General features: G+C 40.2%; 1 protein-coding gene across 1 annotated transcript; it reads left to right on the plus strand.

The window, feature by feature from the left end:
- Positions 1-298: 298 nt before the first annotated feature.
- On the plus strand, positions 299-19,516 carry USP14 (ubiquitin specific peptidase 14). Its single transcript, XM_005153509.3, has 16 exons — positions 299-520; positions 3,019-3,164; positions 3,810-3,842; positions 5,656-5,760; positions 7,413-7,516; positions 9,201-9,259; positions 11,152-11,282; positions 11,579-11,659; positions 12,410-12,489; positions 13,402-13,516; positions 15,215-15,280; positions 15,588-15,680; positions 16,639-16,767; positions 17,798-17,858; positions 18,567-18,674; positions 18,787-19,516. Exons 1-16 carry the CDS (start codon positions 505-507, stop codon positions 18,936-18,938), a joined length of 1,479 nt encoding a protein of 492 aa, XP_005153566.1. The 5' UTR covers positions 299-504; the 3' UTR covers positions 18,939-19,516.
- Positions 19,517-21,296: the final 1,780 nt, after the last annotated feature.

Below are 21,296 nucleotides of genomic sequence, written 5' to 3' on the forward strand. Positions count from 1 at the left end.
CCCAGACTCCAACCCAGAGACCGTACGCGATTAATCACAGCCGGCACAGAGCGAGCTACTCGGTACAGGTACAGTTCTACAGGTCTCTAGCGAGAGAAGTCCGACACTGAGTCACGCCTTCCAGTGCAGTGCTCTCCCGCAGTAAACCCTCACTGTCCGCGGACAGCTTGAGGAGCACGCCTGGAAGCAAGGCAACCACCACCACACACCGACACCCTCCCTCAGCGCCCAGACAGCCATTAACGGCCCCGCCTCGCCTCACCGCGCCCTTCCGGCGCTGCGCGCGCAGCCCGCCCCGCTTCCGGAGAGCGGCCCCGCTTGCAGCGTCATCCTGAGGGGCCGGTTTGAATGAGACCCCGAGGGAGGCAGCAGGGACGCGACGGACTCGCTGTCGCCATCGTCGGCCCGCTTCCTCCCCGCTAACGCTGCTGCCTGCCGCTCTCTCGCTTCCCCGCTGCCCACCGCGCCCTCTCAGGACACGGCGTGCCGCCCGCCCTCTCCGCCATGCCGCTTTTCTCAGGTGAGCTAGCTGGCCTCGGCACTCGCCCAGCCCCGTGTGGGGCTGTCCGCAGCGTGGGGCCGGAGGGGAGGGCAGCGCTCACGGCGGCGGGGCTGTTACCTCAGCGACAGGCTCTCCTCGGTGGCTCCGCAGCCCCCGGCCGGGCCTTTCCCGCCGCGCGCGGGGAGGCGGGCGGTGCCTCACGTGGGGAGGCTCCTCCGGTGGCCTCGCTGTCCGGCCGTGGTGCTCGCACGTGTCCGAGGGCCCGGAGCAGGGAGTTCCCCGGGACATGCGGCGAGGCCCGGCCCGGCCGGTTGTGGAGGAAGTGTCGGCTCCGCTCTGCCCGGCTGGGGCGAGGACGGGGTTGTTGATGGCCGGTAGGGCCCGTTCGGTGGGGCTCGGCGGTGTGAACGAGTGTCAGACTCGAATCACTTGCGATCGTGTGTCTTGGGTTGGTTTTGTTTTGCACCAAGTGTTGTGCAAAACACTTGGTGCAAAAAAAGTGGTGCTGTCCGTCAGGTGAGACACAGTTTTGCATCCATGCTTCTAAATGTATGCAGGTGCATCAGCCTCTTCTAACTCCATTATTTCCTAGTTAAAATCAGAGGATCTCACCCATCTCCTTGTCATGAGGGCAAGTTTCTAGTGAGGACTGCAAGAGTAAAATCTCCAGTGATACTTCCAGGACCAGTTACTGCTTTATTTATGCTTAACAGGTCTGGCTTCCTGGGGTTTTTCAGTACACAAGGAACAGGTTGTAGAAGGGCTCAGTACACAGTCACATCCCGTTTTCTCCATTATTTTAATTGTGGTTGACAAACTGGAATCCTCATGTCAGTATAACAGGACTTTTCCTGAACTCTAGCGTATCTGTGCAACTTGTCTTTTCAGTTCACAGGGCAGATATGTTCTTCCCTTTTTTTAGTCTCCTTTCTTTTCAGATTAACAATTTTCTTTGTTTACAATCTCTGAAGATGCTCATCTTAAGTTTCCTTCTCTTGAGTGTCAAGTTGTCAAAACCAGTGACACTACAAGTCTGTAGTAATAACTGCCAACTCTTCTGCATATTAGGTGCAGGATGCATGACTTTTCAAAAATGCAAAACTCAAAAAGCTATGCATCTGACTTACTCAGTGACAGAGTGGGTTGTCTTCCTGAAAATACTTGTGCTTGGTATTAAATATGGTATACAAAGTCATAGAATCAGTTAGGTTTGAAAAGACCCTTAAGATCAAGTTCTTAACAGATCTGTTAAAAAAAAAGAGGTTGGGCAAATCAGAAGGTATTTTCTGTTAGAAATACTGAAGAGCTAGAAATACTGAAAAGTCTAATTTAGACTAAATTGTGGTTTTTCTGTCATATAACCCATTACAAGCACTGCATGCATCTGTAATCTGAACGTTCTTGGAAGGCTTTTTAAAATCACAACTTCTAAGGTTCATGCTAGAAAAAAAAACCCTAGAGTTGCTGAATATATTGATGTAGAACTGAAGCACAGGTAGAAGAAAGGCTAAGACTTTCTTAAAAGTATGGTATTTCAGCCCCTTACTGTGCACATAGGATATTACTGTGTGCTAGATATTGCAAGTTTTCAGCAAAACTGCAGCTTGCTGAAGTATCCTTATGTACCTGTGATAGTGATTGGAAGTGATCAAAGATGTGTAGCCATTATTTGGAAGCAGTTTGTTCCAGCATTTTTGTCTGATCTTGATGCAAGTTTTCCTGAGGGAAGTTAACGTGCCCCTCTGTTGTTCTGCCTAATGTTCCTGATGTTGATCCCGTTTCCAATGTCAGGAATTGCAGTTTTCAGACTGAATTTCACTTCACTACTTAATTCCACCTTTACTAGGATCAGGACTTCTGTATCTGCAGCTGATTATGTCAACACTGTCAAAACTGAGGAGGGTTGCAGCGGTGGCATCATGGATGGCACTCTGAGGTGAACTATCCGTTGGTGTGCTATTGCATAACTCTTGTCTTGATGCACACTTGCCTCTTTAGGTAGCTCCACATGGATGATACTGGTAGCCAAAGCTATGTCTGTCAAACAGTAGCTTTACTTTTAAGGAACATGGTATTGTTTTCCATTGAAGGGGAATGGAAATGTTATGGAAAACTGAACTGGAATTTAACATTTGAACTTCCTTCAGAAAGTTCAGCTGTTTACAGTAAATGGTACCAAGAAATTGGGAGAGTTACTTTCAAACTGCTTTTCAAAAGACTTGCCCAAAGGATTTCTGAGGCTGTTATACACATTTATTGCTTGGAAAGTTTCTCAGTATATATATTGTGTACAGTTGTTTTGTATGACATTTTTAGACATGTTGGGAGTAATATGTTCTGATGGTTGAACTGCCATATAGTCAAGGCGTCCCTTAGCTTGGTTGACAAGTTTTAGAGTTGAAAGCTGAATGTTCTGAGATGGTATGAACGCTGGAATTTGAAATACTGGGTTGATCTTGGTAATAACATTCTTGTATATTAGGAAATAATCTAGTTTCAAAACATTCTGTTTGCAGTTAATGTGAAATGGGGAAAAGAGAAATTCGATGGTGTGGAGCTTAACACTGATGAGCCTCCAATGGTCTTCAAAGCCCAGTTGTTTGCACTGACTGGAGTTCAGCCAGCTAGACAGAAGGTTATGGTTAAAGGAGGAACTCTGAAGGTAGAAATCCATGTTTCGTTTTAATATTATTTCTAACTTTATTTGATGTTATAATGTGATGATCAATTACTGTATTTTTAAGTGTTCCTCCAGAAGATCTTTCATTGCATGTATTAAACTGACTACACTTTTCAGAAATAATTCTGTATGATTCATTGCCTACTACTAGAAAATCCTGAAAAAATGTTGCTGAATGGTTGGGAGATGCACTGCTGTTTTAAAACACTTCTCCACTCTTTTACACCAAAACCTACTCTGCTTTGTGGTTTGTTTTTTGTTTTGTTTTTTTTTTCATGTTCCTTTTAAACGTTTGGAATCTGAATGCAACTGTTTTCTTTTTAGCTCAAGAAAAGTTTCTCTGACACTTTTTTGCCAGAGATATACTGGTATAATGCAATATAGGCAGATTTCCTACAAAATGTTGCTTCGATCTAAGCAATGTTGAACAACAAATGAAAGCCTTATTGGGAAGGTGACTTGGCTGCTTTCTATTTTAGTCAGACAAGACTTGATGTAAATAGTTATTATTGTGAAATCTTCAGTGAAACACAGTTGTGTATTTGGAAATACATGATTAATATTTATGAAGATACTTGCTTGTCTTTTGCTGCAAGATAATTAACCTGTCTTTTGTTTCAAAAACAGGATGATGACTGGGGGAACCTAAAAATAAAGAATGTAAGTTCTGAGGAATAACTAAATTTTACTCATTTACTTTTTATTTTCACATCTAAAGAAAAATGTAAAAGTTCTCCTGTTTCAGTCAGTAGCTCTTTCCTGAAAATCAGACCTTGATGAAAAATAGTTTTACAGATGTAATACCTAAGCATTCTTATGTATTTCTCACCAGTGATTTGTGGAAAACCTTTCGGCTTCTGTAGGGAAATTATGTCAGCTTTCTGAAGTCCTTTGAAGCATAGATTTCTTACAAGAAATGTTCTGGGTCGGACCAGTGGTCCTTCTGCCTTGTCTGTGACCGTAATAATAAGTGATGTTATTTAGAGAGAGGCTGTGAACCTGGCCACTGCCTGTAGTCCATTGTGCATGTATGTCCCCAACATAGAAAATCATGGCATTACAAACACTGAAATTAAAGCTCAGCCTATTTATTCATCTACCTGCTGAACTTTGTCCTGTGCTAAATTACTGCTGTTTAAAAACAAAATATTAGTAATGGTTATTTATTTGACTAGTTGAAAAAGAAAACAAAAAGTGAATGTATTTGTGTTTCTTAGCTATATAATATTGTAACAGGGAATCCCAGAGATTTTTTGCTTGGGGTTTTTTTGCAGTTTCATTTCTGTAGATGCCTTGTAACATCTGTTTGGTACGGGTTTACTCCAGTTCTTCACTGAGCAGATTGAATTAGATAGTGCCACTCTTACCCTTGTAATTAGTTTGCAAGCATCTATTAGCTCCTTATAGCTACAGCTGTTGTAGAAAAGTCATTCTGTAAAATCCCTGGTACATAATATTTTTGTCCTTTAATGCATACTGTTACTCTACTAATTGCCTTTATTAATTTTAATAATGTTACATATAAGTTCTAGGGGGTGTTTTACATTGTCAAAGCAATTTCTTTCAATTATGTTGTTCTTCCTTTTCCTTAGCATTGTATTTTTCAAGGCCATAGATAGCCATTTTCTCCCACTCTGGTAGAACTTGCCGTGTAGATGGACTCCTGTGGAATGCTATAAAACTCCTTTTGCTTTTGCTAGTCCAGCATAGTAACTTGATTGCTTCCTATCCCCACTTCTTGAATGTTAGTTCTTGTGCCTAAACTGATGGGGTCATTTTAGTTATTGTTCACTTTTAAGTTAGTTTAATGATCTTGGAATTTGCCAAAGGATAGCACTTCTGTTTCCACTTTTCCTGTGAAGGAAACAATTCCAAACTCAGCTGTGGTCATTATTACCCACATCTGTCTGAAGAGTTTCCCCAGATTCTAGTAAAGATGAGGGATGTTTTTGTTGTTGTTTAGATAATTCTGGATTTGAAAAACTCAAACATTGCAGCTTTTTTTCAAATCAGAATTGAGCCGCTCAGTTATCCTGGGTTCTGAGATACTTGCTAAGACTCAAGGGAAAGAGGAGTATTTGCACTGCAGCGTTGAAGATGCCTGATCTTTAGTGGTCTGTTAGAAACGGAGCTTTTCTGAACACTTCGTATTGGGGTATTCAGTGAATGTTAAATTTAGTCCCAGTTGGAATCTTACGTTGCTGAGCCGGTGTCAAGCTCACCAGGCTCAGTGGGAATGTCTAGCATATATGATGCTGTGGATTTGTTCTTGAGAAGTACTTTCTAGACAATGAGAAAGTTAAGGTATATCCTAAGAAACAACAGCACAATATCAGTTCTGTGAACTAAGAGAAAGATTGTGTTTATTTTGGGGGAAATAACTGAAATTATCAAGAGGTTAATGATTTTATTTATTTATTTTTGAGCAGAAATAACTACCCTTAACTATTTATTATTTTTATTCTGTTTCAAGGGGATGACCTTATTAATGATGGGTTCTGCAGATGCACTTCCGGAAGAGCCAATTGCTCGACCTGTCTTTGTAGAAGACATGACAGAGGAGCAGTTGGCTTCAGCTGTAAGCATATTTCACTCTTTGGCTCTTTGTAAACCATAGGATAAGAGGAATAATGGCAAGTTCCTACATACTAGAAGTTGCTTAAAAGTGGATTTTGAAACTGTAATGTCTGTTTAGCATTTATAGCTTTTTAAAGAAATATGAATTTACATTGATGACCCAACTGGTAGCACTGGTAAGAAGCCTGGAATTTAACTTGCAAGTCATATAGTTTTTATGCTGCTGGTTTTTCTTTAAGCAGGCAGCTTAGTAAATTTTCTAAAAGTAGCATTGCTGATGTTTTTAAAGGGAAAATTGTATTGCTCTCTCTGTATTGCTGTCCTTAACTTTGCCTGAATAAGGGTTCTTAGATGCCTCCTTTGTATCCTTGAAGGGAAACTAGTGTTTGTTTGAGGTGGGGTGTGTTTGGGGTACTGTTTGTCCTTTGAAAGTAAGTTTGATGTCAATGGAATAGATTATAGTTTTTCATTATGGTAGTGAAGTCTGGAAGATCATAATTAATCTATTATTTTTAGTGAAGTAACTTCTGTTTGAGTTGTTTCCCTCTTTACAATTTGAAAGGCTTAATTTTCTCATCAGTTATTTGAACTGGGAGCTCTGTCATACTTAACAGTTGCATGACCTGTACATGCAGAATGGGAATACATTTATGCATGTCTGTATGAAACTGAATGTGTAGTTTAGGGCTGGTTTTGTGTTTCAGTATTTAGTGCTTTCCATGGCACCATCAGGGGAAGGATATTCATGTATTTTTGAGACTAACCCTATACACAGACTTTGCGATAACTGAGGCAGACAAGGAGATAGTTCAGTGTCAGATAACATTTTCAGGAAGTTCGTCACATTGCATTCCTCAGATTCATATTTTATTATAAATCAAAATTCAATTGCGCGTACTGCATGTATTCATTAAAATTGAATACACAGCTAAATGAATTCTGTTTTTCCCAAACTAATTCAGTGGTATTGGTATGCAGCACAGCTTCAGTTTCATTAAACTACATGCTTTTCCCTGACAACTACTCAAAGATGCAGGATTAAAAAAAATGTAAAAAGCTATTATATTGTGATTTATTAGTTGTTTCTGAAGCTGGTTAGTTTAATTATTACTTGGCCTTCACATTTGTCAGAACTTTAGAAATTCACAAGCTGCCTGAAAGGATCAAATTAATGATCTGTTGCAAACTTCTGGAAAGGAGTTTAAATAATGCTTTTGTTTATAACTGTGGAGTTCAGCGCATTCTGAGTTTTACCGAAAACTGATTTTAATTAAAACATCGGTGTTTTGTACAAGTGTATTCATGTGGAAATTCCATGGCAATAGAACTTTAAGGTCAAAACTTGAGTGTGATTATAATTGAACTTTCTGAATGACTGCCTGCTTGAAGAATATGTTCATTTAACTAAACATGCACAGAAAAAAAAACCCCAAAGCATTCCTGAATGTCCTCTAAAAGCACCGAATGGTGAAATGATTAATATAATCAGAAAATGGATCTGGAAAGCTTGATAAGGTTAGATGGAATATTCTAGGTTTTACACATCTCTGATCATTCATTTTCGTAGAAGTTGATGTCAAGTTATAGTGTTTATGCAAAAATGGTTGCACATCTCTCTGTGACCCTCAAGCACCCTTGTAAATTTTTTGGTAGATGGAATTACCATGTGGATTGACAAACCTTGGCAACACTTGCTACATGAATGCTACGGTTCAGTGTATCCGCTCAGTGCCAGAAGTGAAAGAGGCCCTTAAAAGGTAGGATTCAGCACAAAAATACCATGACCAAAATGTTTTCTTTAGCTTATGAAATAGATATTTTGTGGAACGGTTGTCTTAATACTAGTATGAATTTTCATAGCAATCTGTTACTCTTTAAAGCAATTAAAGATTAACATAATGATAAACTGAACTTGTATCCTATGGCTGTGTTAGTATGTACTTTTTAAAGAACTTAAGAATATGTATTTGTTGGAACTGGCTTTTAGTGGGTAGAATGTATTTTGCCTAGTTAAAAAATAGTTCCTATCAAGACTTGTTTAAGCTGCTCAGACAAGCTAATGAACTCCTAACCCTGTTTTCTGATGTTAGTTTATATGGCTGGTTCTGTATAAAAGATTGTACAGGAGTCCTGCTCCTTTGAAGAATATTCTTTTCAGTGGCTTTAGAGTTGAAAACACATTGTGCAATGAAATTCTGCCATTATTGATGTTTGCTACTGGGAGGTACAGCAGAAAGCTCTGAGAGAGGACCATGGAGGTTACTGTGGCAGCAAACTAGGCTAAAATGGAGGTACTGTCATGTGGATATGTAGGGAACAGAAGACATGCCCTTATAGAATCTGTTTCATTCATTCTGAATATAGAATAACTTAACCTGATTTGTTTAATTATTAGTATGATGAAAACCATCAGTATTTAAGAAATGTGAGGATTAGGCAGAGCATTGCCATTTTAAGATTATCTCCTTTAAAACACACTACTTTCTTGACACCTTGTTACCCAACTGGATAGTTTAGGTTACTGTAAACACTAGTTACTTAAGTACTTACACGTTTCCCTTAATTCTGTTAGCAGGTGAATCTTAATTATTTATCCCTTAGAACTATTTGTGAAGTACAGAAACACTGTTTTAAAGCTTTTTCTTGTTTTTCAGTATTGTAATTTTAGGTCTGTTTTATTTCCATGTAAAGGACTGAGGTACTACACTGAGTCAGAGTGACAAATTTAACATACCAAATATCAAAATGTATGCTATAAGACTGGCAGACTGCAATACAAGATGTGGCCTTAGTGTCTCTGGGAAGTCAGATTCACAGGCAGCTGCTGTGTTTTCCCCTGGAGACTTTAGACTTTTATTTGGTCTTCCCTGCCTGATAACAGCATGGAAGGGTATATTGCAGTGAGAGAGAAGTGAAAGTACTCACATCCTTGAAGGTGTTTTTTCCATGCATCTGAAGAGGCTGTGGCAAATGTTTCAGAAAAGGGGTAGCTTCTCTTCAGACTTTTTCTCAGTTTCTTTAAAGATGGAGTTTTTGAGGTAAATGGTTGGGAAGCAGCAAGAATGTATCCAGACTTCTTGGTCTGCATTTATTTATTGTTTGAGGATGCCAGTTTTCCTTTGCTTTCATGCATTGCTTCCAGAATAGCTGAGACTTTGAGGTGAGTGTGAGTAAATCGGATTTTCAGTTATTTCTTGTTTGGTGATTTATAGAATCACAGAGTGGTTTGGGTTGGAAGGGACCTTAAAGCTCATGCAGTTTCAACCCCCCTGCCATGGGTAGGGACACCACTAGACCAGGTTGCTCAAAGCCCCATCCAACCTGGCCTTTCTTTTGATACATTTAAATAAATGTAGCTGCTGCCTCCTTTATGATTTGAAAACCTCTCTATTCTTCTTGATTGTGTTTAATTGCAAACCAATTGTTTTTCTTCTCTTTTAGGTATGGTGGTGCCTTAAGAGCTTCAGGAGAAATGGCATCTGCTCAGTACATTACTGCAGGTTGGTGTTTAGAGTAGAACACAAGGATTTAGGCTAGCGTGCAATTTCCTGCTAACTGCAGATGAAAACTGCAGTTAGAGCTCTGTGTTTTTCTTTAGTGCATATGCCTTATCAGTGTCAGATCGGCTGACACTGGAGGATTCCTTTTGCTCTGCTGTTAATATCTTTAAAGGTTATTCTGACTGTGGCTGCAAAGCATACTTCTCTGCATATTATTACCTAGCTTCATACTAGGGAAAATGTATACAAGTGTCATCTAGGCTTAGACAAAAATTATTCCTGTCTCTTATGTGTTTTGTGTGTAGGGATAAAGTAATTGGAACTTTCTAAAGCATACTTCATCCATCTGTAGATTTGATCATTTGTGTAGAAATAGTCTAGTGCACAATTCTTCATTTCACTTAATGATAGGCTAACACCATACTCTCAGAACATGTAGTTCATTCTTATTTTTTTAATAAGATCTATTGGCTGAGCATTATTGTTAAGGTGGTAGCTGATGCTTTATCAGTGGTATTAGTCATTACCCAAAAGATCCAGATTTCATAACTGAAATAGAAAGCAGTGTCTTCAAAAGGAAAGTTACTCTATATTGTGATGGTCTGGGTGCTCACAATTTGGGAGCTCACGATGGCCCTGTATCTCCACGTTCTAACTAGGATTCTAGTTAGACCCCTTACATTTGAACAAGGGTACTACTTGTCCACTTTTTCTTTTTTTACTCTATTTCATTGCCCCACTAAGATGCTGGGCCAGGACACTGGGATTTCTACCAGTCCATTTAAGGAAAAACAAAACAATATAAGGAAGGAAAGGTCCAGTTTGTGGGTATGCCTGCTGATCAAGTTTTGGGGTGGTAAGTTCAATGGTTACTCTATACAAACCACACCTGCCCCTCCCCTTTTCACTGCCTTTACTTCATGTCCCTTGTTTTCTCTTTAAGGTGACAGCTCTGCTTTTTAGGAATTTTAATAGTTGAAGTAATTCATAGTTAATTCTTTTGTGCTGAGCTGGTCAAGAACTCCTGCATGACACTTATGGCATTTTTTTTTTCTAAATTGCTGTCATATCAGTTGTCCCACTTAACCAAGGTCAGTGCAGATATTTCTTAAAGAGAGGAAGCAGTTGACCTTGGTTCCTTGTAGTCTTGTCTGTATTCACTTATTCGAGAGTATAATTCATTAGTCTCTCTGCTTGTCAATTAGTGACCATGCAGACTGTTGCCAGCCTCACAGGGTTGTTGTGAGGATTAGTAGGTGTCTCAAGTGATGCTGTAACCTGTGTAGACAAGACATTTTATAGTACTGTGTCTGGAACAAAAAAGAAAGCCATGTGTATTGTCATGCAATAAGTAGCATCTGTTGCATTGAACATAGTTATGAGCTGTCTGCATGTATGCATACGCATACTTGTTTTCCTGGGGCTTAAATTAAGCATGAGTATTTCCTAGATATTTTAGTTGGGAATAAGTAAAGGGTTTTTTTTCCCTAGTAGCTGGTGAAGCTTAAGTTGCTTTAGAGGCTGGATTGTGAATGCCTTCTGGTTTCTCTAGGTGTCGTCCTCTTATGAAAACATTGTTCCTCAGATGTGTTTCAAATGAAAACTTAACTGCTCGAGTTTTATTTTCCTGTTAACAGCCAGGAAAGATAAGGCCTTATGTGCTAAACTCTCAGAATTGTTATCTTTACACTTGCAAAGTCATGTTCAGAAATTAGGTCTTTGGTGTACCTGTTATGACACCTGGAAAATTTGGTCCTGGTTTGGAAAGATCAAACTGGACGCTGTTAAATGATAAGCCTTTAAATGTTGTTGCTGTTTTACTATTCTTTTTCAACTTCCTGCCATGTTTGAATTGTTTTTCCACTTCTCAAAGCATTCACTTTTTCTTCAAGCTCTTAGAGACTTGTTTGATTCCATGGATAAAACTTCCTCCAGTATCCCACCTATCATTCTCCTGCAGTTTTTACACATGGCCTTCCCACAGTTTGCAGAGAAAGGCGATCAAGGCCAGTACCTTCAACAGGTAAAGACCAATTATTAGCTTATTGTTTGAAAATTCTAGTGGGTTGAGAGCAAGGGCATTTGAAATCTTTCCATCTCCTGTGAATGTAATTTATCCCAGTAAAGCATTTGCTTTTATAGTGTGTGGAAAAGCTGATTGTAATATTAAGCGCCAGCCCAGAAAATGTGTGGTGGAATAGGGATAAATTCTTACATAAGGAATTCTTTGTTTGTTTGTTATAGTGTGAAGATTCATGGGTTTAATATTACTAAATCATAACTCTACCAGTCACATTTAATGTTCTGTTCCCTTCCTAGGATGCCAATGAGTGCTGGGTGCAGATGATGAGGGTACTACAGCAGAAGCTGGAAGGCATAGAAGGTGATACAGTTATGGAGGTAATTGTAGTCTTACTCTAAAAGGAGTTAGGATTTATATTATTATACTTGTGGTTTGCATATTTTTTCACTAAGGATTATCTATTTTGTGAGGGGTTTAGCATGTCTCTATAGGCCAGTAAGTGAAACTGTTTTCTGATGTGTCTCATCAACATAAAGCTACTTATGTCATGTCAGCTATGCTATGGAGTGTACTATAGGAATACTTCTCCTTTGGGCTCTGGGAAGTATCACCATGGGGACTGTGAGTGCGTAGCAGGTGGTCCTGGTAACTTGTGAGTTTGGCACATTTTTTTTCTGGAAGAAGTGCTTCAGCATTGTTAGCTGCAGGAATGCTGCTTCAAACAGACAACTTGCCTAAGCAGCCTCATAAGAAATTAAAGTTTTTCCCAAGGCTTTACCAGACCGACTTTCTTCTCCATAGGCTGTTTTCTGGAGAGTCTTGCCAGTGGGAAAAGTCTAATTGACTACTCTAAAATTTAAGACAGATTTAAGTTGGGGAGCAGGGAAATGTGACTTTGATTCAGATCTTGATTGCTAATATGCTTTGAGGTGGCTTTAACAGCATACAGTAAATGCTTTTGATTTGGAACTCTTAATACTGTGCCAGGAGATTGACTGACTAGGGAAAATGCACCTAAAGAAAGAAGAAGGAATAGGCTTTAAAGAATTTAAATAAATGAGATATTTTGTCTGTGAAGAATACTGTCTTTACATGATACTTAAATCATAAGAGAATTTGTTTTGCAGACAGACTCTGGAGCTACAGCAGCATCTTCTAAAAAGAAGAGTTTAATTGATCAGTTCTTCAGCATTGAATTTGAAACAGCGTATCCTAAAGACTAAGGCAAGCGACAGAATGATAATAATTGCACACTTTAGCAGTAGAGTGTGGGGAGCCTGAAAGCATTGTTCAGAATAGTATAGAAAACCGAGGTGTGTGTTGGGGAAGACAGGGAGTGATGTGTTAGAGGAGTACACAGAAGTTAAAAATACCATTGGATATACCTTGAGAGAGAGGATGATATGGGGAGGAAGAACGGTAATGAAAAGTAACAGAAGAAACCCACTGAATTAAGTACTAAGTTTCCTCCCTGGAGAAGGTTGCCAGTTATCCTGCTTCAAGGATACTGACATGTTTTATCTGAATAAAAGTAATTATCATCCTAAATAGCCTTTCTGTGGCTTTTAAGGGTGTATTGCTGATACACTTAACATAGTGCACATGTACAAAAGATAGCTTGACTGATTTCTTAAGAAATAAATTTGATGCACACTGTTAGATGTATAAGGAACTATTGCAGCTGACAACTTCCCAGTAGCATTTTTATAGCAAGGACAAAAAGTATATGACCACATGGGTCACACATCTCATACCAAGCATTACTCTTTTCCCACTTTGCCACCCCACAGTCCTGGTTGTCATGAAACTGACCACAACCTTTTAGAAAGAATTATACTGTGAATTTTGCTTGTCTGAAATAAGGAAACGTCCTGTTAGATGGGTACTGTATTTCACAGCTTGGTACCAACTACCACTGGTCATTACACATGAAGGAGCAGATTGGTTAGAATGAAGGGCTGTTTCAAATCTGGTGGTTTTTTTTATCCTATGAGAAGTAAAAGTACTATTGATGTACAACAGAGGATCAGTTTAAATTACGGTGCTGTTCAACATGTTGTTTTCACTAGAGCAGTAGTTCAGCTCTTGATGCACCATGGTTTTCCTTAATTTTGTGAAGTATGAAATGTACAGAAGCTGAAGAAGAGGAAGTAACTAAAGGAAAGGAGAACCTGCTTCAGCTCAGCTGCTTTATTAATCAAGAAGTCAAATATCTGTTTACAGGACTAAAATTGGTAAGTTATTTATATAACCTTTATTTAACTGAAATTTTAAATTATCCGTGTTTTTAATCTGTGACTAGGAATTGACATCTGCTGTTCAAGCTTTACACAATTCCACAGTTTCTTTTGGTGTTCAATGAAAAGGTGGCAGTGAAAACAAATTGTATGTTAGTGTAAAAGCAGACTTCAGCAGAGTGTTTTCTTGACCCTGACATTATCTTCCATATGCAGGTCACCAGGTGCCAGCCAGTTTGTTTGTTCACCTGGGTTTCACTCCAGACTGAGCAGTATCACAGAATGGTTTAGGCTGGAAGGCCCTTTTAAGGGTCATTTAGTTCCAACCCCCTGCCATGGGCAGGGACACCTTCCACTAGACCAGGTTGCTCAGGTGGTTTCAAACACTGCCAGGGATGGAGCATTTACCACTTCACTGGGCAACCTGTTCCAGTGTTTCACCACCCTCACAGTGAAGAATTTCTTCCTTATATTTAATCTAAATCTCCCCACTGTCAGTTAAAAGCCATTCCCCCTTGTCCTGTTACTACATGCCCTGGTAAAAAGTTCCTCTCCACACTCCTTGTAGGCCCCCTTTAGGCTTTGGAAGCTGCCCTAAAGTCTCACCAGAGCCTTCTCTTCTTCAGGCAGAACAACCTCAACTCTCTCAGCCTGTCTTCACAGGAGTGGTGCTCCAGCCCTCTGATCATGATTTAAGCATGCTGTAAACAGTTCCCTCTAAGTTAATTTTAAAACAGGGTGGCATTTGGTTCCATCCGGATGGTGGAACAATTAAAAGTTTAATTTTGCAGATTTTGAAGGGGGTGTTATTTTCCATGACACGGTATCATCTTTAAACTGTTTACGTAAGTTGAAGTTTTTCAAGTAGTCTGTGCTTTTTAGATGTATATTTCTAAGTTTTTAGGGGTTTTTGGAATCTGAAGGGGCCAGGAGAGAAGCCTACTACTAAACCTCTATAGCAACTGCTCTTGCAGAGTATTTGTATAAGAGCAGGAATGGAAGCAGTGGCTAAACCAAGTTGCATGCTTCTCAGATAATCTTTGTATCTGCGTTTTCTTTTTTTGACAGACTCTAGAAGGAAAAGTAAGATAATCTATATGATTATTATTTTGTTTGTGAACATCAACTAATTTATTGTTAGAAGAAAAAAGGAACCTCACTTTCAGGCCAAAGAAGGTCTAGAATTCTTATGTTGGGTTGCCTGTAGAAACAATACCCCCAACCAGGCCAGTCTTGCCCTAAATTAGGAAAAGTCCCCGGAAACACAGTATCTCCACCTGTCTCTTCTGTAGCTCTGTCTGCTTGAAACTGAAGTTTGGGAAACACACAAATATTCCCCTGAGAAGAAACCTCAGATTTGCTTTTAGTTGTGTTGCAAGCATGACATGACACATTCATAACCAAATCCAGATACAGTTCCTAACCAAATCCACTTGCAAGTTCTACTCCTGCAGAATTTAATTTTCTTCAGAGAAAAACTTTGTGTTGTCAGGGCACAGGAATGAGCCTGGAGCTGAACAAATGAATGGGCTTGTTCTTTCTGCCAAGGAGTTTCAAAATTCTGCCTGTTGTAATGGCTGATAGGAACAGAGGAGATGGGCAGAACTTGATCCAGCTTATGGCTTGTTTGTGCTGTGCTTTGCTTCAAGCTGTGTTTTATGATTAACATAGGTGTTATTACCTTTCTTTTAACAGCGTCTTCAAGAGGAAATCACCAAACTGTCTCCAACACTGCAGAGAAATGCACTCTATATCAAATCTGTGAGTGGTGCTTTTGTTGCTCTCTTCATCATTTTTTCAACTGTTGTCAGTTTTCTGTCCCAAAACACAAAGTTGTAAGCAGGGTGTGATTTATGTTTATAAAACATCTGAATATCCACTACAAAAAAATTTAAAACTGGAATTTATTTCTTTGATTATACTACTGCACAAAGTTTTAAATTAGGAGGCCTTGCTATATTCCTCTCTGTGTGTGTGTGTGTGTGCAGGATAGCCTGTAATTTAGGATTTGCAGTGTTTAAAAGATCTGTCAATGTCTAAAGTAATAGCTTTTTCTTTTTTCTTGTAGTCTAAAATCAGTCGCTTGCCAGCCTACCTGACTATTCAGATGGTTAGATTTTTTTACAAAGAGAAAGAATCTGTGAATGCCAAAGTTCTTAAGGTAAGTTTTGTGCATATTGAACTTGACTTCCTCTTCATGCTTTTCCGTGAGGTTTATACTGTAGATAGACAGCTAATACTTGAAGGCTATTTACTAGGGTTTGCTTTTAAGTTGCATTTAAAAATATTAACAGTGCAGTTTGTTCGCTGAAGTACAAGGTAGCTTTGTTCCAAGCTGTGATGGTCCCAGTGATGTGGCAAACTATGCTACCAAAATAGACTGGGGAAAGGGAGGTAAGGGACATAAATGAATTTGCTCCAATACTGCTAGGGTGTTTTTTGGTCTCTTCTCACCAATGACTCAGAGGAGAATGTTTGGTTAAGGAGAGGGACATGCTTTCAGTCACTAGACAGTGTTCTACAGTTGATGAGAAATGCTTTGGCTAACAAACACTTCCTGTACTAGTAATTTTAATGGGCCTTCTGACTGACAAATGCAAGAATCAACTGCCAACAGCTACATGTTCCAGTACTGCTTTCTGTTGGACTTGGCTGATAGACTTCCTAGGCTGCCCCAGGATATCATGATAGATGATGCCTACTCTTCACAAGAGAAACAAGGAAAAAAAGATTGAAGGCACATGTTAACTATTGTAGAAGATTGTTTGAATAACATAAATTAACATTTTTGCCCGTGTACAGACATTCTACATGCATATTTTTTGCCTTAGGACTGCATGGTTATTTCTGCAGTGTAAAGTATGACAGCTAATAATAAAGAATCTAAATATTCTGAATGTGGTCATTTATGATGGTTTGTTTATACTGAATTAGACTTTCTTCTGTGAAAGTATTGTAGACCTTTACGTAAGTCCTGTTAGCAATATTTCAGTAGATCAAGTTGTCGTAAATGAGATGAGAGTTGCATCTAATTGGACTTAGTATTGTCTTCCCATAGGAGAAGGCTTTAACATGGAGTACCAAGTAATGTTAATAATCTTTCTGCCTTTTACTCATAGGATGTTAAATTTCCTCTTATGTTGGATGTGTATGAGCTGTGTACACCAGACCTTCAGGAAAAAATGGTTTCTTATCGATCAAAATTCAAAGATCTAGAAGACAAAAAAGTTAATCAACAGCCAAAGAATGTAAGTCTCCTGACATTTTGGTTAAAGAAGTCATACAGCTGGAATTGGGGCACTCATAGGACTAGAGAAAACTTGACTTCCTTAAATGTAGCTTTTGAACTCTTTGGTATTGAGCTTCAGATCTTTTTGTGTATTTTCATGGATAATACCATATCAGCTTCATGACTGCTTCACCAGAAGTGTTAAATGCTATAGAAAATTATATTGCTTCCATTTCTTTTTCAAAACTCATGAAAATATAGTGCTGCTGGTTACCAGTGCTATGACTAAAGGTTTTCTGTGAATTGCACAGAATGGTTGTCTTCAAACATGACTGCTTGCTGGCAGGTCACTTCTTCAGTGACAGGTAGCTTTTTCCTGCTCACCAAGTGGAAAGGGTTGTACAAGGTTCTATGATGTGTCTGACTGATTAGAATATATGTACTTACATAAGTTTAGAAGATATGAGGTTATAGTCCTCATTCTAAAAGCATGGTAAATGGTTTCATTTTCTGTCCTGTCTACATGTTCTAAAACTGGCTTCCCTTTATTTAAAGAAACCATTTCCTTTAATGAAGGAAAAAAGTAAACAAGCTAAACCTAGTGTTTTAGCCATTGTTTTTAAGTTTGCCAGTTTTTCCTGGCCTAACTCTTGCCAGTTTCATTTAAACATTTGAATAAAGCTTGCATCTCCACACAGTTAGGAGCAAGGAAAGAGTACTATTAAGAGCCTGTTTCTAGTGTTTTCTTGTTGCCATTTGTGCTGCTAACAAGTCCCTAACAAGGAATACAGTCTTCAATTGCAGAATTGTTTCATAAGCAAACCTGTCAGTCTGGTGGGTAAACAGTCTAAGCAAAAGGTGCTACTGGTTTAGATGAGGCTTTTGCGTGTGTACTCAGAAATACGGTAGTGGACCTTGGTTTCAGGTTGAACAGAAAATGTTTAGGCTTAAAACCATCTTTAAATGAATGGGGAGTTGGGATTTGATAGGATTGCACTAAAGCTTTTTCACAACTGTTCCATGTTAATTCAGTATATTCTGTTCTTCAGTCTAGTAAAAGCGAAGGTGCACAGAAAGAAGTTAAGTATGAACCATTTTCTTTTCCCGATGGTGAGTACAGGGAAATAAATCTGTTTTAAAGTAACTTCCTGTTTACTTATGTGTAAGTTGACCCAATGGTAGGAATATTTCTAGAATCCTGGTTATTTTTAACACTTTTGAAAATTAATCTTCAGAAACTGACAGAAATGTAAGGAAGTGAAAGATGAGGCAACCCAAAATGCTCTTGAGATGGTCAAAGACATCTCATGCATTGATGATACGTAGAAGACATGCACATCAAAAGACATTTGCATGTCCTAGAATTATAGCATAGAATAATAGAATGGTTTTGGTTGGAAAGGACCTTAAAGATTATCCAGTTCCAGCCCTCTGCCATAGCAGGGACATCTTCCACTAGACCGGGTTGCTCAAAGTCCCATGCAGCCTGGCATGTGCAGTTTTGGGTGCTTCCTTGTCAGTGGTTGGTGTTTGAAGGAAGTATATGTCTGGAAGGCTTACTGATGGGTTTAATGCATTAAGCTTACTGCATTTGCATTCCGTCCAGGATCTGTATTTATGTCTCAGTTTCCTTGAGAGGCTGTCCTAGCTGAAAACTGCTGGGTTTAGTTCAAAGTGATTGAGAACCATGCTGTAAGTGGGGTTTTACACAGCTGCAGTGCTGTACTTTGGCTCACATGGCTTTAGTCTGCATACTGTGAAAACATAAAACAGTTCATGTAAGACTCACGTAACTTGTTTTTCATCCTCTTCCTTCAGATATTGGTTCTAATAACTGTGGCTATTACGACCTGCAGGCAGTGCTAACACATCAAGGCAGGTCAAGTTCCTCTGGGCATTACGTGTCTTGGGTTAAAAGGAAACAAGGTAAAACACCTCGACAACTCACAGCTCTCTCAATTGCCCTTCAGACTTAACATTAAGTGTGCTTAGATTTGATGTACCTACATTTCAAATAATCCTCTCGCTTTTCTTGCAGATGAATGGATTAAATTTGATGATGACAAAGTCAGCATTGTTACACCTGAAGATATTTTGAGGTTATCTGGGGGTGGAGACTGGCATATAGCTTATGTTCTACTCTACGGGCCTCGCAGGATCGAAGTAGTTGAAGATGAAGCTGACCAGTAGTCTTCAGTTTTAGCCATTCTGCCTAGGTGTGAAATAAATGTTGATAACTGATCACTTCTTTAACCCCAGAGCTTTTAGCAAATGGATAAGTAATTTGTTCAAACCTTCTCATATGAAGAAGGGTATGGGTTCAAAACTGCTCCAAGTACCAATTTGCCGCCACTGGACTGGACTGGGCTTGCCCCTGGGGTGGAGATGATTTTTAAAGTAGCTTTAACATCTTGCAGAGGAGAAATTTTTTAAATGAGCCTCTTCTTCCCCCTGCCCCTTCCTCTCCGATGTCATCAAGTATTTATTACACACCTACTCTCGCATTTGTTACTCTTGCATGGTTTCTACCACAGTTCAGTAGTTGTCCATCCTCTGCCTTACCTGGCACGGTTGTGAGGAAGGTAGAAGAGCAACTGTTGCCTTGTTGTGTAACTCAGTGCTGCTGCCCATAGCCAACAACCATGGCTCCAATCAAGTATTGTCCAGCCTGACGTGCTGATTCAGTCTGTTCTGTTGCTGGCACCTCATGACTTCAGAATAAATTGTGATCAACAATGTGTCCTCCATTAAAAAAAGTTCATGTCTTAGTGATGGAGTTAGTATGTGTTTGTTTTCACTCCCTGGGCCACAGTTGATGAATGGAAGTAGCCTTGTGATAAAGCCACTGGTGTTTAAGCTGCAGGGATTTATCTCCTGTCTTTTGGCTCTCACTGCTCTTTACAACTACCTGAAATAAGGACACAGTGAGGAGGTGGCTGGTTTCTTTTTCCCAAGTACCAGGACAAGAGGTAATGGCCTCAAGCTGTGCCAGTGGAGGTTTAGATTGGATAGGAATTAAACTTTCTTTAGAAAAAGGGTGATTGGGTATTAGAACAGGCTGCCCAGGGAAGCAGTGGGATCACCGTCTCTGGAAGGAAGATGACTCCTTCAGTAACATGGTTTAGTGGTGGACCTGGCAGTCCTGGGCTGCAGTGGTTGGGCTTGAAGGTCTTTTCCAGCCTAGTTGATTCTATAATCCTTTGCTAAGTAGCTTAGTTTGGTGGCTGTGAACTTGGGCTATGCTTACTTAGAGTAACTGCTGTTCCTTCCCCATAGGAATGCAGCAGCTGTAGGCTAGTGGGAGGCTGCAATTAAAAAGCATTTCAGTGTTGGCCACAGCCAGAAAAGCACTAGGCCAGCAACAGAGGATCTGACTTTAATGTGTCCCAGACCCTTGTGGGTGAGCCAGTCCATACTCACATGGAACACCTTCACTTGTATCTTCATTAGTAGTGACCGTGTGGGGAGTTCCTTGCTCAGACAGCACCCAGCTTTCCCCCTCCCTGAGGGACTTGGCTCCAGCCATGGCTCCCTGGGTAGTTTTGATTATTGCACCGCTTTTGCCAGTGCACCAATGCCCCAGGAGTGCACCGAAGGCCCATGGGTAGATTTTAAAGAAGTTGCATGATGCTTAAAGGCAGCTCCAGCTGCTGAAGAAGGAAGCCCCATTGCAGTACTGGCCTGTTCCTCTGTTCCCCACAGAAATGGCATGGACACATCTGTTTAGGATGCTGCTTCTGGTTCCTGTTAAGGAGCTAAGGGAATAATGCCTGGTTGCTGCTTTGTGGAACTGTCCTCCCAGTTGTCCTGTGGTCACTTTTTTCTCTTAAAGTTGTCAGCAGCTGGAAAGAGCCTTCTGCTCCAAACAACCCCCTGCCATGGGCAGGGACACCTCCCACTAGACCAGGCTGCTCAAAGCCGTGGCCAACCTGGCCTTGAACAAAGCTAAACCAGAGGATAAATCAGTGCCCACATCTCTTGCCTCAACCGTGAGCACCGAGATGGCAGTTCATGCCTGAAGCATCAAGAATGTAACTCACTGCACAGGGCTTCCTGTGCAGTTATGCTCACTGTGGTCATCCCTAGCCCCAGCTTTCCAAGATCAAGGTGGCAGGTTGGCCATGCCCAAGCGCCTTTAGTCATTCCCCATGCACCTCAGTTCAAACTCAAGTCCCTTAATAGAAATTGTTCCATTCTGTACCTTCTACTGAATCCTACCTGTAGCAGGAGGCAAGACTGGGGCTGTGTTACTTCATAGACTCACAGCAGATTGGCTCCAACAGGTCCACATCCCGCTGGGGGCCCCAGAGCTGAGCTCAGTACTCCAGGTGAGGTCTCACCACAGCTCAGTAGTTTCCAGCAATGTCCCATCCATCACCCTGTTCTGACTTCCACTTCTGTACCCAACAATCAAATTCCTAATGCACATACATCCAAAGTGGGGGAAGCAGGCACAAAGTTCTCCTCAATGGCTCTGCAGGCAGGAACTTGCCTCCCAGCCAGTAGCTAACCACCTCAACAATTCACAGGCATCATTTGATAACTGAA

The sequence above is a fragment of the Melopsittacus undulatus genome, chromosome 1 (genome assembly GCF_012275295.1).
Source record: "Melopsittacus undulatus isolate bMelUnd1 chromosome 1, bMelUnd1.mat.Z, whole genome shotgun sequence".
In the NCBI taxonomy this organism is placed as follows: Eukaryota; Metazoa; Chordata; class Aves; order Psittaciformes; family Psittaculidae; genus Melopsittacus; species Melopsittacus undulatus.

Bases quoted from the DNA above. Each gene is read 5' to 3' on its own strand.
- USP14 (XM_005153509.3), top strand. The intron at 11,660-12,409 runs GTAATTGTAGTC...TTTGTTTTGCAG, and splicing joins AAGGTGATACAGTTATGGAG to ACAGACTCTGGAGCTACAGC. The intron at 12,490-13,401 runs GTATCCTAAAGA...AATTTTGTGAAG, and splicing joins AGCATTGAATTTGAAACAGC to TATGAAATGTACAGAAGCTG.